The sequence below is a fragment of the Leptosomus discolor genome, chromosome 3 (genome assembly GCF_034619465.1).
Source record: "Leptosomus discolor isolate bLepDis1 chromosome 3, bLepDis1.hap2, whole genome shotgun sequence".
Classification (NCBI taxonomy): Eukaryota; Metazoa; Chordata; class Aves; order Leptosomiformes; family Leptosomidae; genus Leptosomus; species Leptosomus discolor.
In genome coordinates this window covers 30914430-30929981 of record NC_141393.1, presented here as the reverse complement: position 1 = coordinate 30929981, position 15552 = coordinate 30914430, and the positions used below count along the sequence as shown (strand labels likewise).

The window sequence follows — 15552 nt, the reverse complement described above, 5'->3', positions numbered from 1 at the left end:
TTGAATATTGAAAATAATATATGGGTTTATTTCATGCTTAAATACTACTAGACTTCTTTTTATTCCCAACACAGTTGCTTTTTGTTCTATCACAAAATACAAGGCCTGAATTCCTGCCAAGCAATTACACAGTCCTGCTGTTATTTTTAATCCTAAAATGTAAAGAAAAGTATTATGCAGGCCTAGATAATGTTAGATACAGCTACCAAAATGGAAGTGGGAAATAAGAAAGGGAAATGAGTCCTATCAAAACCACAACACATACATCTCAAACAGTTCAAAGTGTGAATAAATGATCAATGACTAATCTTCAGTGGTAAAAATGAATATTTTTTTTTTTTTTAAATTAAATACCTGAAGAATCCTGGATAAAGTATTCTGACAAGAATTAGCTGCACATTAATGAGATCTAGAGATGGATTGTCAACTGAATATTAAGGCCTCCCAAGAACCTTTTGCTTTCATTGTTAATCCAAAAACCTTCATTGCAATCTCTTTTCTAACAAAGCACATCTAAATAGCCTTAAGCTCCTTACTTGCACATTTTTAATACATACTGACATAATAGGCCATATATGGCTGCACTTACACAAGCAAATACAATTAAAGTGAATACAAAGCAATCTTAAATTCAGAGTAACAAGATACATAAACATAAATATTCTATATGAACTGGACCAGCATGACAGAAATACCATTTATTTCCTTTTCCATGCTGTCTGGGTCATTCTTATTTTAGAAATAAGAATGGGGTGTTATTTGTAGCGATACCACACCATTCACTGAGGTACTCAAAGTGCTCTGTGGACATTACCTCAAGTCACATTTGTGAGGCAGAGGCTAAAGTAGGAGGTACTGCAAGGCAAACTCCTGTAGCTCCAGCAAAGGTGAAGCGAGGCAAGAGCGTACTGCCTTCCAACGCAGAAAGAGGAACAGAGGTGATTTTTTGCCTTTAGTAAGAGAGAAAAAAAAGCAGTGGTTTTAAACCTCCTTTCCCTCCGTTTTCACTCTTTCTTTGTCTCACAGATGGAAAAAGTGGAGCAGAAAATTGCTTTGCCCAAAGCCACACACTGGCAGTAACTGAACTCGCGGACAGCATTGGTTTAAATAGGGAATGTGCAATACATTCATACTATTCAGGCTGTTCTAACTGCTGGTTCTTTCTCTTGTCCACATATACCATTTCAACTGTAGTTGCACAGCACTTCTGGTAGCAGAATCTTGTAGGGATTCCCAAATTTTGAGTTGCTTTCAAGGAACTTCAAGAAAATAAGAAGGATTAGGAGATACCAAATTCACTAAATTCTTAAGAGAGTGTCACAAATTTTGGGTGCTGTTTTCCCAAGAAAGAGATCAAGGAGGCAGCTCTATTTGTTTCTGTTCTCATCCAGCAATTGTGACTCCGATTTCCAATATAAAGCAGCTGGTGGATCTCTCAGAGTCCAGCTTCACTGTGCTCTGCCATACACTAAACATTGTGATAGTCCTTGTTTTGCTCAATGTATAGTCTTAAGTAGTGCCACATTGAAAAAACCTGAATACCCATTTATTAGATGAGAATTGAGACTCAAAGAAGTTAAGAAACTAAGCCAGTCACGTCGCAGTTTGGTGGCAGACCTCAGGTAATGCCTGTGGATTTCTGGAGACCACTCTAGCCCTCTGTGGGATACTGCCATTCCAGCTTCAGAACAGAAACATAATGTGTTTGAAGGAGACCAAAGTAGAGACTATTAGAGATTAAAAGCAGAGAATAATGGAAGCTCAAGAGAGTCATAATTCCTTCTCCAAAGAAGCTGGTTTTATCCTAGAGGTGAGATCGAGGTTCACCAGATCATACTTTTAAATCCAAGTAGATGCCTCCGACTGATAGAACTTTGTTCTCAAGGAGGGGCTGAGGAGCAGTGGTTGCATTGAGTCACAGGGAAGAAAGTAAGTTTTGTGCAGCTTTTGTGGTAAACGAGATGAGACATCACAGCTGTATTAAAGGACCTGTGAAAAACGTCACAAAGGCTGGCTCATATCCAGCAACCCATCAAGTGGGTGCCATTTCAGCCTGGGGAAGCAACTGTCTGCAGGAGCGGGTACGGGCAAAATCTTGTTATGGGCAAAAGGAAACCCACCCTATGCCTAAAGTCACACATTTATTAGTAGCATAATGGCAACCTTAGCAGTCCAATTAAAGAAATATTACGAGTCCAGGTCTAATTATTGCAGAAAAAGAAAGGAAATAAAAGTAAATATTGTATAGAAAATCTCAATAATAATACTACTACATTTAAAAAGGTTATGCATGCATGTCTGGTACCTACCCCTTCTCCTGATGTCGTGCTTACCCTTGCACCTCCCTGTGGCCTTCATCTGGTGCGGGGAGCACAGTGGATCACCACCATCCAGAGTCCTGTGCCAGCAGGAGTATGGTGGTGGCGTTTACGGTTTCTTCTTTCTCTCCTTTTTCCTCTTTTGGAAATAGCTCTCACCTGGGGCTACTTTTACATGTGTTCTAATAAAGTTTTACACCTTGCTTTTTCTTCACTGGACTGCAGCTATATGTTTTGTGGTTTATTTATCTTAGGTACCTGTTCTTTCTTCTCTTTTTCACCCCTAAGGCTAGTTTTGTCCGTCTCCAGGTCTGCATGTCTTTGATCACTGGCAAGTTGTTTATAGCCTTGGGGTCTCCAGTGCCAGCCCTGTGCCCCTTCTCTTACTGTCCCATGCCTCTACTCCTCTATACTGCAGCTGGTGTCTTCACTTCTCAAGGTTGCTGCTGTTCTAACTGGCCTTCATTTCTCTACACTGTAGCATTATGTTAGAGTCATAAATATATCGTTCTACACAGAATAACTACTTCTTATTAATATCTACATAAAAACTGTGGTTATGCCACATATATGTACGTATGCCACATACAAAGCAAAAGTAAAACAAATTAGCCATAGTCTCCTGTCATTAGAAAAATCGTTCTTACAGCTAAATCAAGTAAAATCAAAGCTCCAAGAATATCAGAGGAAGTTCAGCAAAGCACATGTGCTAATCCTCTGTCCTGAGGTCTTGTAAACTCAGGGCAAATAGCACTAGCAATAGCAACACAGCTGCAGCATTGTTACTAGTGTTACTGGGCTACACGCTGCTTATTCTCTTATAATCTTCTGGATTAATATTTGTATGTTTCATACTGCATGTAGCAGCAGAGGTAAATATTTTCACAAAGGGCATGGGAAGGAAGCAGGAACACTGCTGACTAGAAAACAAGCTATTGCACCTGAGCTCATTAGTTTTATGAGCAGTTCATAGTCCATGCACACTCGGCTCAGACACACTGGGTGTGTACCCTGCAAACAAGGTTGCAAAAACCCGATGTAACAATTACTGTGTGATAGCTGAATTGGAGGCCACACTAGAATAGCATAATGATGACTCCCGATTTTATAGTTTATTTCAAGGAAGTGGGGAATATTAAGAATTTTCCAACAGATATTCTCCAAGTATAGAAGAAGATAATAATTTGAGCTTTTCTAGTCATAGAACAGAAACTATTTAAAGCAGTGTCAGGTCATCTTTTTAAAGCATATATTCATGGCAGAAAGGAATGAGCATTTGGCTTTGAAAAAAACAATTTTAATCAATTTTTTCATCAGTATGGTCCATCATGTTAGTCAGAAATGGCTTCTTTCAGTAAATGGATTGTGAATCAATAGTAGATATAAATAAAGCAGTACAAAGGGCACAGCATTCAACAAGCTGCCAATCGTTGGAACAGAAGATGGCAGAAATCAGTATTCCAAGAGGGATACACAAATAAACCAGACACAGGCAGATAATACACAAAGATGCCACCTTTTCACAGAAACTCCAGAGTTCTGTCTTGTCCCAACAATCACTGAAATATGCGTATGTTTGTATGTGTTTCATATGAGAGATCAGTACAAGACAGAGGTTGGTCTGAAGTCTGTTTTTCACTATACATTTTCAAGCTCGCCCCTCTCAGAACTTTCAGAGTTCTTGAAATACAGAGAATGAATTGCCAGGCTGCCAAAGATCTTTCTGGAGCCAGGAAAAAAAAAAAAATAAAAGCTGCAGACTGTATTATACCTCAAAGGATCAATTCTTGAGATACACCGAATACCCACAACTCCTGTAAGGTCAGTGAAAAGTGGTATTACTCAGCATTTTTTAGGATTTGCCCTCTAACAGAAAGAGGAATAAAAGTGTTTCAGACCATAACGAATTTGTATTAGCTATTCACATCAGGACAATCTTATTTACATGTCACTAGTAAGAACTTAGAACATGACTCATATTGTGTCTATCATAACTGTTAATTATTAATGAATGAATATGTCATTTGGGACCTAGCTAATATTGCCAAGCCATTTGTGTGAACAGTTGTTTTCAACTGTGAGAGTGCCAGTTGCCAGAAATTCAACATCCTTAGGTATTTCATAATTATTAACCATACTTCATGTTAACCTGAAAAATCTCACTACTCTCTTATCAAAACTATGAGCTTCGTATCTGTTAAAAACATGTGATTCTCACGGCATAGTTTCAGCCCACAGATTACACATTCAGTTATATTTTTTAAAAAATAAAGATAAGCACAGAATATTTGTAACTACTGACCTACAATTTAAGACTGCACAAGCTGGCAAGCTCACTAACCATGAGATTTTACATCTTTTCCAGAATAATTTATTATTTAAATGGGAAATCTAGATAATATAACTGAAAACCATATAATTGTCTAATTTCACTTTGAACCCTTCTAGATTACGGACTTCAAAAACATGATGGTGCAGTAAAAGAGATAATTGACTCACAGGATGAATGCACTTGAATCAGTTCTGAATTTGCTACATTTTAATTAGCTGTTCTGTTCTTACTGCCTTATAAGACAGAATTCCCCATTGTATCTTTTTAACACCATCTGTTAATAATGTTTATGACAGTACTTCACAGGCGGTCAGCTGGGAATGGGGCCCCAAATGTGCCAACATTGTATATAAAAGAAATAGAAGCCAGTCTCTGCCTGGTGGATTCAATAGACAAAAAGCTGGAAGGAAGCAATAGGGGCAGAGGGAACAATGAGATGGCAGCATACATCATACCATTTTTATTTTTGTTTTTATTTGCGTATTTCAGTCCTTTTCCTGAGGCTTGGTTATGAAAGAATGGAGTAGACAAGACAACCAAGGTAACAAGGACACAGACCAAGCTATAGCAAGCAGCCTATCGAAACACATCAGAGGAGATTTCGGAGTGCAAACTTCAAAAAAGCAATGCAGTGCTACTGCCTTGACTTCAGTTTCTAGATGCACTTCATTTTTTCTTCCCTGTTGTCCTGGTTTGGGCTAAACCAGAACTAATTCTGGTTTAGTGCTTTAATTTTTCAGTTAAGTGTCTTTTAACTAATGGCACTTTCTGAAACAGCAGCGTGTTTTTCCAGACAGTGACTGCTTCTAGCAGTGATAAGCCCATGTTCAGACCTAGTACTACCTTATGTGTCCTAACCCTACACACTGTGGATGAGGGGATGGAGTTTCTTATTTATAACCCACTCTCTAAAAGGCTAAAAATCCAATGAATTTGTGTTTTCAATGTATTTGTAAGCTAGAAAGCATTGCTATTTTATGGATAGAAAACAGAAAGACAAAAATTGTCTGACTCGGGAAATCTGGGAACAAATAAGTACATCTACAGCATTCTTTTTTTTAAATCTATAAACTTTGCTTCCTCAAGCGTACTTTACAATAGCTAACACATGTAGTACTTTTGTCATTATTTTGTAGTAAGAAACAAATGCATTACCCCACTTTCGTTAATAAAGCCTTCCAAATTACACATCTTCATTGGATCAATATTAACAACTATTTTGAGCACACTTCAGCTGAATATGGATACAAAACACACATAATCATTATCAAAAAGCAGTCTCAGGTATCCTTCTATTTAATGGGATTGGCAACACCAGTACAGATGAGTGACAGTCTTTCTTACAGTGTTTCTCCCAAACCATTTAAGTATACTAATGCCTAGAAATGACAAAGCAAAACAAAACAAAACCCCAAAAAACCAAACCCCACCAACAGTAGCAAGCCAGTACTGTATCCATCATTTCTTTTTTTTCAAAATTCAATCAGATGAGTGTAAGGTCCATTTGTATCCAGGTTTAACACCTGCCTGTTTCCATATGTGCCGTGCTTCACGAGAACACCTGCTTCCACACATTTGGCATTGGCAGCCAGTTCTTTTTCACACAAAGTCACAAACTGAGAATAAAGTTCCAGCCCTTTTTCTTTTTCAATGTTTGCATGATACTGCATCTTTCTTCCCTTTGGTTTACCACCTAGCGTAGCTTGTGGTATGATTAGCACATCACCTGGTAAATCAAGAATGGAAACGTACTCACCACTTTCATTTTCACTTAATTTGACACTCAACAGCATACTGACTGCAAATAAAAATAAAATAAGAGTTCGTGTAACTAAAGTAAATTAAACAGGACCTAATATAACATCATAAACAAGATTCAACAAATACCGTGATGCGTGACAAACTATTCAAGTAAAAGAAACTGCTTATTAATAAAATGAAACACGGACAGTCAATAAATACCATTAACCAACAAAGATGTCTGAGTATCGTGAAGAATGTGAAGGATATTTATATTAATATAATATGTCTAAAGAGGTTTTTTTTGGGAGGAAGTGGTTGGCTGTCTGAAATCCTAAAGTTTATTCTAGTTTGACACCCGCAAAGGAACCCAGGATCCAATTAGTGACCCTGACTTAATTGCCCGATACTCAAATAGGCAACATTTGCACAACACTACACATTGTAGGAGATGACACCATCTCCAGTGCACTTTGGAGAAGTTTCTGCCCTGACCGTCTTTTCGTTCTGGTTGCAGCAGGACCCAGCACTGATCTGGGCTGAAGCCACAGCTCAGCAGTTTGGTCTCAAGTGGAGTGAGTGCCCTTCAGTGCTTCACTTCGAGACACGCAGGTGCCAGCTTGTCTTTTGAGAGAGGAAATAGGCAGGAAGGTCAGAGATGCAATTTGGCCAATAAGCCAGAATATATAAACGTGCAAATAAAATCAATGCATTTACTAACATTATATTTTCCAGTGTTTCTATAACATTCCCCCCAAACTTCCTCCAACTCTGTAAAAGCTGTTAGGATACTAGTCACGCGTCCAAACCCATAAAAGTTTAATGTTGTTTGAAGCAAAAAGAGCTGAGTTGTGATTCAGGAACCAAAACCACTAATTTAAACAGTTTCAAAATAAATTTTGGAAAAAGTATTCTGTGAGACAGACACTTAAGGAGGATGGTCGTACATGAATCTCCTAATAGGAAACAGAACTTTCTTTTCCTGGCCTGTTTCAGCTGCCACACAGCTGAAAAGGTTGTTATTCTCAAGTAACACTCTCATGAAACTCTCACAAGCACAAAATCAATTTTCCTACCATAGCTTTAAATACACCTGAAGATTTCAACTTCATTTAGCACCACAGAAAGACTGTGCCCTCCAAGACCAAGAGGGAACCCCTCAGGAGCTGCTCTCAGCATTTTCGATAGCACCTGTGCTTGTGCACTGCCAGGACTTTCTGCTGGTCCCAGCAAGTAGCCTGAAATAGACTATTGTTACACGACCTTTTGTGAAATGGCTAATATCTGCCAGGCACAGAAAAGAAAAGGGGCACTTTTTTCTGGAATACATGACATCACGGAATCCCCCAGGTGATCCACTGCTACTGATGGAGGAAAGGAGGGAGAAGAAATGAAAAAAAAATAAAAAAGCAAACAGAAACAAAACAAAAAACCTCAAGCCAAAACAACAGTGGGTGAAGATAAAATCACTACCATTTGACCTTATCCACAGCATCTTCTCTGCTTTGATGTAAATGTTAAAGTGTATGTGGAGAAGAGGGAAAGAACTGCAGATATTGCTGTTATCACTTCTGAACCAGAAAACTGCACTTGAAATGCTAACAGTGTATATAGTATCACTGAAACGAGATGGGAAGGACACTGTTTAGCTGTCCACCCAACTCCCTCTACTGGCTATAATTTTAAATATCCTATATATACAGTGAGATCAGTGTTAAAATATGCCTTAAATCAAGCCATGAATTATTTGAAAACAGTTTCCTCTAAATTCAGTTCTGTCCTGGACTGAACCTGTTGCCTGATACATGTAGTATGTCGAACAGCAGGTGCAGAGCTTTTTCTGTTTGCTAGAATTTTATCATCATGGGAATTGATTTTCTAACAGGTTGATCATGAGCAGACGGTAGAGTGAGAGGTAGGGGCAACTGTCAAAAGAAACAAGGCTGACCAAGCTGCTCTTTCAGCCAGGTGATTGATTTGGAATGATGATATCTGATAGCTTTTTGACTTCTTTTCCAAATGGCTGCTGCCTTCTCTGCCTCTACTGCTTTTCCTCTTTTTCCAATAACACAAGAATTTATAAGGATTATATCATACCAATTTTTGGAACAAGATCTTCATCAGCACCTTTGAAGAAGCATATGTAGATAACAAGCCCTCTCTGGATCTACGAAAGATTACAGAAATCTATGTCAATATTTCTCATTGTTCGCCATGCAGACTTATCATTAACACTGGTATAAAAAAAATTACAAAACTACACAACAAAAAAGCTTCCGAGAGTAGTTTTAGTTATTTAGTATAGCTTCAGACATCAAGTTTACACACCATACTGTGGAAGCTTATGAGATACACACAGATTATCTGCACAATACTTCTACATACAATTAAGCCAATTTATTAGCTCCATGTGAGGATGAATTTCGTTGGGAGGTACAATATACAGTATTAACATAGACAAGGTAACAAGATGAATTAGTGTACTTAAGTCCAGCATAGGAAATAATTTAAGCTTTTTTGCTATCAAACATACAGATAAAATAATTTTCAGTGTGAATTATGAGTTTATTTCTAATTATGAAACATGACAAACATCACTGGATTTGTCAGTGAATTGGATTATATTTTGATGTTAAAAGTAATCTAGCATATGATAATTCTGAAAAAACACAGTCTGTTAATTAAAGATTTCAATATGATGATCAATTTAAATATGATGACCAATAACTATGGTTGTTCAGAATATTATATAGTTGTTCGGAATATTATTTATCAGTTTGGGTGAAATCTTTTTGTTGAAATGGGACCTTTCCTCCGATTTGCACAGAGTAAAGGATATGCTATTTCTTTAGCATCCAGAGAGAATACTTGTAAGAACTATCTATTTGAGGGAAGAATTAGGTCTGTACTGTGGAGGAAGCACAAGGAAATTCTTGTGTAGCTTTTCTGCTCTCTTGGTTAGTTCACAAGGAATGTGTGTTCAACATTAAGACAAAGTGATAGGCTCTTCAGCCAACAGCAATTATGTCTCATGCAGAAGTATACCTGAAGGGTTTAACTTCATCAGGAAAAAAAAAGACATACAATATCCACAGGCATACAGTATCTAAAAAAACCTCCCCACTGCTTTGTCAAGAATAAGTATCTTTATATTTTGTTAGAAGAAAAATCAATGTCGGCTTATGAAATACCACCCAAGAGATGCTAACTAGACTTGGGCAGGAAGGAGACATTAATATCGACGTTATCAAAGCAAAAGGATAAGAAATGTGAATAGCTTCTTTAAAATACCTTTTTTAAATTTTTCCTCTTTTTTTTTTTCCTTTCCCCTTTTCTTTAAAAGAGAAAGGTTTTTCATAAAGAAAGCTATACACACGAGATTTTATCCCTTTGTTACTGCAGAGATTAAACAAAATGCTCAAGGCAATGACTGAGAAGAGCGATGCCTTCTCAACTGTTTTTCTAGTGACTAACTTCTGGAAAAAGAAAATGCTCTTCGTAGCCAAAACATTGCATGCTGAGACCTTTCAAAAGCTTTAAATGGCTCCTTTCAAAACTCATTTTGACCACTGCAGAATATTATACAGGTTCCCAAATGACTGCCATATTTCATAAACCCTGAAAGAAATTTGATGGCCTGAACCTCAAATCACATTTCAAACCATCTGTTTGAATAAGGGAGAGAAATGCAGGCTGCCAAAAGTTAGATATCCTTACATGTTTAGCTAAATATTCGTTCCAGAAACAGACCAGCATCAGGATAATAATAGAGAATAAAAATGCACACATACCCAGTAATAAAAATGTTTGTGATAAAATAGGCCAAACGCATTTACATTGTCCATATCTGACCACTGCATTAGAAACAAGTGACTCTGTGATACAGCACACATCACAGAAAATCATTCTAATCCTGAGACTTGTGACAGCATTTTTTGTACAGTCTCACATACGGAAGTAACAATATTCTGCAGGCAGCTCATTTAAAAAGACAAAAAGGTAAGTAAAGTCACATCTGCAAGTCCTAAGGCCAGACAGCTAAAGATTTAAGTAAAAACATTCATTTCTCCAGCCTCTCTCATGATTTGATGCCTGTTTTTGAATATACATCTAAACACAAGATGAGAGATATCTATTGAGGGAAATTAGAGGGACGACAGGAGGTTAAATGATTTATATTGCATGTTTAGGATCTTCTACAACACTTTTCAATCATGTTATAGTTGAAAACTATTCAACTATTTGCAAGTTGGAACTTATGGTTTCAACTATGACAGAAAACTGCAGTTGAACGCTATTTCAACACATGTGCAACCATATTTCAACCTCTCGTTATGCCTTACTTTTTTGTTCTTTAGTTTTCTTAATTGAATAGAAGATGTAGAATTGAACACCATTTCAAGAGCTAACCTAATAATAATGCACGTCAGTCCTCTGAACTTAACATCAGTGTTTCAGGCATCCCAAGACTTGTGCTTGTTACCAGTGTAAGGAACAGGAATGTGTAAACGTCTTGAACCAAAGCGAAAACCTTGCCACTGCTGAAGGTCCTCTGTAACCCATCAAAGTCTAGTTGACTGCTCTTCAGAGCTATATTTAACGCAGGAAAAATCAAGCAAAATAACACAAGTAAGAAGGTCATAAATTCAACATGCTGATGTGCAAACAAACAGCCATTGCAAGGAACTTGCGTAGTGACAGGCAGATGGTTGGGCAGCAAAACTGTGCTCTACGTGGATTTACTGTTATCAGTAAAACGCCAACATAAGTAAACCAGCAAAGCGAGTTACTTTGCAACACTGGCACTTATTATACAACTGTCCTAAGTAATCATCACACCAGGCAACCTGCACCATGAAGGGCTGAAGGACCCAGCCCCTAAGGCCATAGAGCCAGCCTTAGCAATGCTGCCTCCCAACACTGCTTTTTAGCTCTTTTGCAGGAAAACCAAATAACTTAACTTCTTCCTCACTGTCCTTACTAAACACATTCATCTGAATTTTTCAGGATTTCATTAGCAAAACCCAAATACATTCTGCAAAACGTTATCTCAACTCTACCTTTTTTTTTTTTTTCTTTTCAGGAAAATGTGATTCAACTGATAATGAAAATGGAGACACTTTGTAATCCTTTGGGAGCCAGTTTGTGAAACTAACTTATACAAGTTATTCTTTGACATCTCCATTCCAAGTTCAGATTTGCTACCCTGCGAGAAGATTTCTTCATATTTCTTACATTCAGCTGCAGCAAAGAGAGATTACATCATCTACTACAGGTCACAGAACAAGTCTGTGCCTGGTACTTTGCACCTTTTTTTGCTATCTTAACCAGAAAACAAATCAAGGAAGAGAAGTAAGGGAAAGACCGTTTTCATTGCATAATGTGTAGGCACTTAATACTTTTTAGCTGAATATTAAATTTATGTTTCTTTTCTCCCATAGTTGTGAAATACACCAAATCTCACTTTATTTCTCCCCTGCCTTTAAAAGGAGAATTTAGTTTTTTCCTCCTAAGTATGGATACTTTGCTGTACCCATAAACCTTTTATGGATGCTATCTAACCAACGTTTCCCCATAAACAAGACACGCCATTACCAGTAAGCCTCAGCAGGCCTGAAAAACTCAATCATGAAAACACAATGAAGGCAGTGATTCATGTGTAGGTATAAAGTACACTCCGAACCTTTTTCCAGATAAAGAACATCCACTCTGAAGTTCCTAAAATACCTACAGGGGTGTCTCAAAGCTCAGAAGCTATTCAAAGCCACCTACATAATGTGCCACTTATAGCACACTAGAAATTTCTCAAGGTGAGGACCTACTTTTAAGTTGTTACAGATCATCAGAAACACACTGGTTTATACAAATAATAGTTTATGAGATCTATATTTTTTATTTTTGCACTGACATGCATATATAGGGAGTAAGATTACACTACTAGAATACATCAGCAGCAAAGATTGCTTCCAATGACCTCTAAAGTAGTCATATTAATGAAACTACAAACTTCCCATAGTTATTTGCTGCACAGCGACTAGTTCTCATTAAAATAGATTTATCTTAAAAAGCCCCAGGTAGCCAGGAAAGATTCCCAAGTACCCACGACAAATATGAGTAATGTTCATGTCTGAAAGATACCTGCTGCTGAGACCACCCAAATCTCTTGCAGATTCCTTTAGTGCTGTTACTTTCCCAGTGATTTTGGTTAAGCCATTTAAAACTTCAAATGAGAGATACAAACAACATAACCTCCTTCTAATACAGTTAGTCATGATATCTCTAAACCATAACATATGCCTCTTTTCAGATAGTTTAAAAGACAGCCAGCAAAATGACATTTCTGCTTTTATTTACTATATCTACAATTACTTCCGAGATTAGTAAGCCAGAAATAGGATATTTCCCCTACAGTTAATTTATGCTGTGCTGAGCAACTTTCACTATAACTAACCTTACACTGAGAGGCTAATAATGCAATACCTACAGATGCACTTCAGCCAAACAGTATCTGTGAGATGACACGTATTTCCTCTGAGTAAAACATTCTGGTTTCCCAGATCATGCTGTCAGAAAGTAGGTCTTACAGATCCACCTGCCTCTTCTGAACAAGGAAAGAAATGTTTTAAGAACAATCTGAAAGTCAAACAGTGGAAACAGCTAGGGACAGACTTCTTTTTTTTAAAAAATCCCTCTCTTCATATTTGTTGAATGAACTCATAAGCCCTCTAAACACGCTAGAATTCTTACTTTTAAAGTTACGCAAGTGACTATATTTAGCCCCTTCCATTGTAGTAGTCTTTAAGAAGGACAAAAGGCAAAACCAAAAAACCCAAGGGCTAAATAGTTGACACCTGCATAGATGAGTTACTCTAGTGTAGGTAACCTGTAAACAGTGACAACTACAGGAGGACAGTGCATCCCAAGGGCAGCCTTCATGCTTCAGTAATTAACCCTGCACAGCACTCAGCCCAGAGTCTGCAGACCTACCTACCTCTCCTGACAGAAAACTATGGGAGAAATAGAGGGAAATTACAATGTTTCCCTCAGGCTGTGTGGTGGTCTACATCCTAAATTTCATTTTTGGTTAGTGGTCTGGGGAAAAAAAAAAAAACACCAAAACAAACAGACCTGCCATAGTCCCATTGCTCTACCTGGCCTTTCTGCTCCAAGCATACGCTATCACACAATTAAGAAAGTCCGCAGCCGAGCCCATCAGAGAAGTCTGTAGCACCTCTGTGAGTGTAGTTAAGAAAGGGCAGATAGCGCCAAAAAGGGGACAAGCTCAGAGGGGAAGGAGGTGTCTTGTGGTGGAGCAGCCATGCTCCTGAAGAGACTGTGCAGGCTAAGGAGGACCCATCCTGGAGCACAGGGAGAGAAGGAGAAGCGGAGAGAAACCACTAGCACTGGTCCCAACCCCCTGTTTCTTGTCGCCTTTCTGAAGGGACCGAGTGCAACCTTCGGTGATAACAAGGGCGTAAGGAAAGGGCTCTGGAGTGGAAACCAGGAATGGCGTAGGAGAGGTCTCTGAAGTGAAGCTTAGCCTGGAAAAGGAGGAGGGGTGTTGTCCTCAAATGTCTAAACTTTTGGTTGTGTGTTTTTTCAATACTCAAATCACTAATCAAACACTTATGTTAGCTAGCAATTAACTTCACTTCCCCAAGTCAAGTCTGTTTCGCCTGTGACGGTAACCGGTAAGCGATTTTCTAGACTTGACTCTAACCCACTCGTTTTCTTCGTCCTTCCCCCGCCCCGGCCGGGGCAGAGAAGCGGCTGGGCGTGCGCTCGGCTGCTAGCAGGGGCCGGGGCCGGGCCCAGGCCCCCCGCCGAGGTTGCTCCCACCGCAGCCGGCTGCCCGAGGAGCCAGCCCGAGCAGCCACGGCAGGTTCTGCAGGCGAGCACCGGCAGCAAGCCCACCTGGGGCCCCGCGGGCATCACCGCAGGGATCCCTCATCTGACCCCGCCGCAGGGAACGGCCGGCGGTCCGGCTCCCACCCAGAGCACCCTCTGCCGAGGCGGGGGGACCACCACCGCCTCCCACCGGCGCTTGCGCCCGAGAGACGGCGCGTCTCCCTGCCGCCCGCCCCGGAGCGGCCGCGGGCCGCCGCCTCCCGCCCCGCCGAGGGAAGAAGGGGCGATACTGCGGCGGTCGTTACCTCCACCCACTCCGCCTCGGAGCCGCGCTCGGGCGGCTTCACCTGCAGTCGGGCGGACACGCACTGTTGCAGCAGGGCCCGAGCCAGCGCCGACCGCCCCGCCGCCATGGCGGGCCCCGCACGGCCGGAGGGCGGGGGCGGTGCCTGGGCCGGCCGCTGCCGCCGGGTAACGCCTTTCCGGCGCTGCAGGCTGCTCGCGTCGGTACCCGGTGGGGCTGGGTACCCCGTCCCCGGGAGCCCGCGGGGCACGGGCTGCCATCGCAGGGGGCTGGAAGGCGGCGGGGCAGGGACGCCGGCGCCGCCGGCCTGCGGGGGACTGACGGGCAAGGCAGGGCAGAGCAGGGCAGGCCGATCACCTGCGCCACGGGAGGGTCTCACGGTGGGGCCTGCAGGGCGGCAGCGGCTTGGCTCTGCTAATATTTAAAAGCAGCTTAGGTGGCACGCAGGCGATAAAGAAAGCCCGTGCTAAAAATGTAAGAGAAAATCAGCAAATACTATATAGCTTTTGCAGAAGGTAAAACAAGGCTTGTCATCTGTTGATGACCTCTAAGGAGGGGCAGGCAGCAAGGATACACGCTTTGAAACAGAATAAACAAAAGGGCTTCTGCAGCTGAGCTTAGCGATCCCCTACGGCTAGCTGGAAGTGGGGTTTGTTTGTTTGGGTTTTTTTATGGGAAATGGAAAATCTGCGTGTCTTCTGGTGGGGAAATGTTGCATGCTTGGGGTGAGAATAGTATGCTGTGTAGTTTCTGCATGAAAAAGAAAATTACTAATCTCAATATTGTTTGTCACTTGCTTCTTTCAAAACCAGTAATGTTTATGTTTCAGGTGACTGAGATGAACCTATCAAGCTGGAGTATTCCTTTTCAATGATACTGCTTTGGAGCAGAGGGAACAGAAAATAGTGCAGTTAAAAGGGATCTGGATAGCTAGGGATCAAAATCATGATCTGGAAAAAAGTGCGTAGTTCTGAAATGAGATCCCATTGCTAATGGGAAGAGTTAAAGTA

General features: G+C 40.4%; 1 protein-coding gene across 1 annotated transcript; it reads right to left on the bottom strand.

The window, feature by feature from the left end:
- Positions 1-6122: 6122 nt before the first annotated feature.
- On the bottom strand, positions 6123-14651 carry DTD2 (D-aminoacyl-tRNA deacylase 2). Its single transcript, XM_086463304.1, has 3 exons — positions 14544-14651; positions 8488-8557; positions 6123-6448 (listed from the first exon to the last, which is right to left on the bottom strand). Exons 1-3 carry the CDS (start codon positions 14649-14651, stop codon positions 6123-6125), a joined length of 504 nt encoding a protein of 167 aa, XP_086319430.1.
- Positions 14652-15552: the final 901 nt, after the last annotated feature.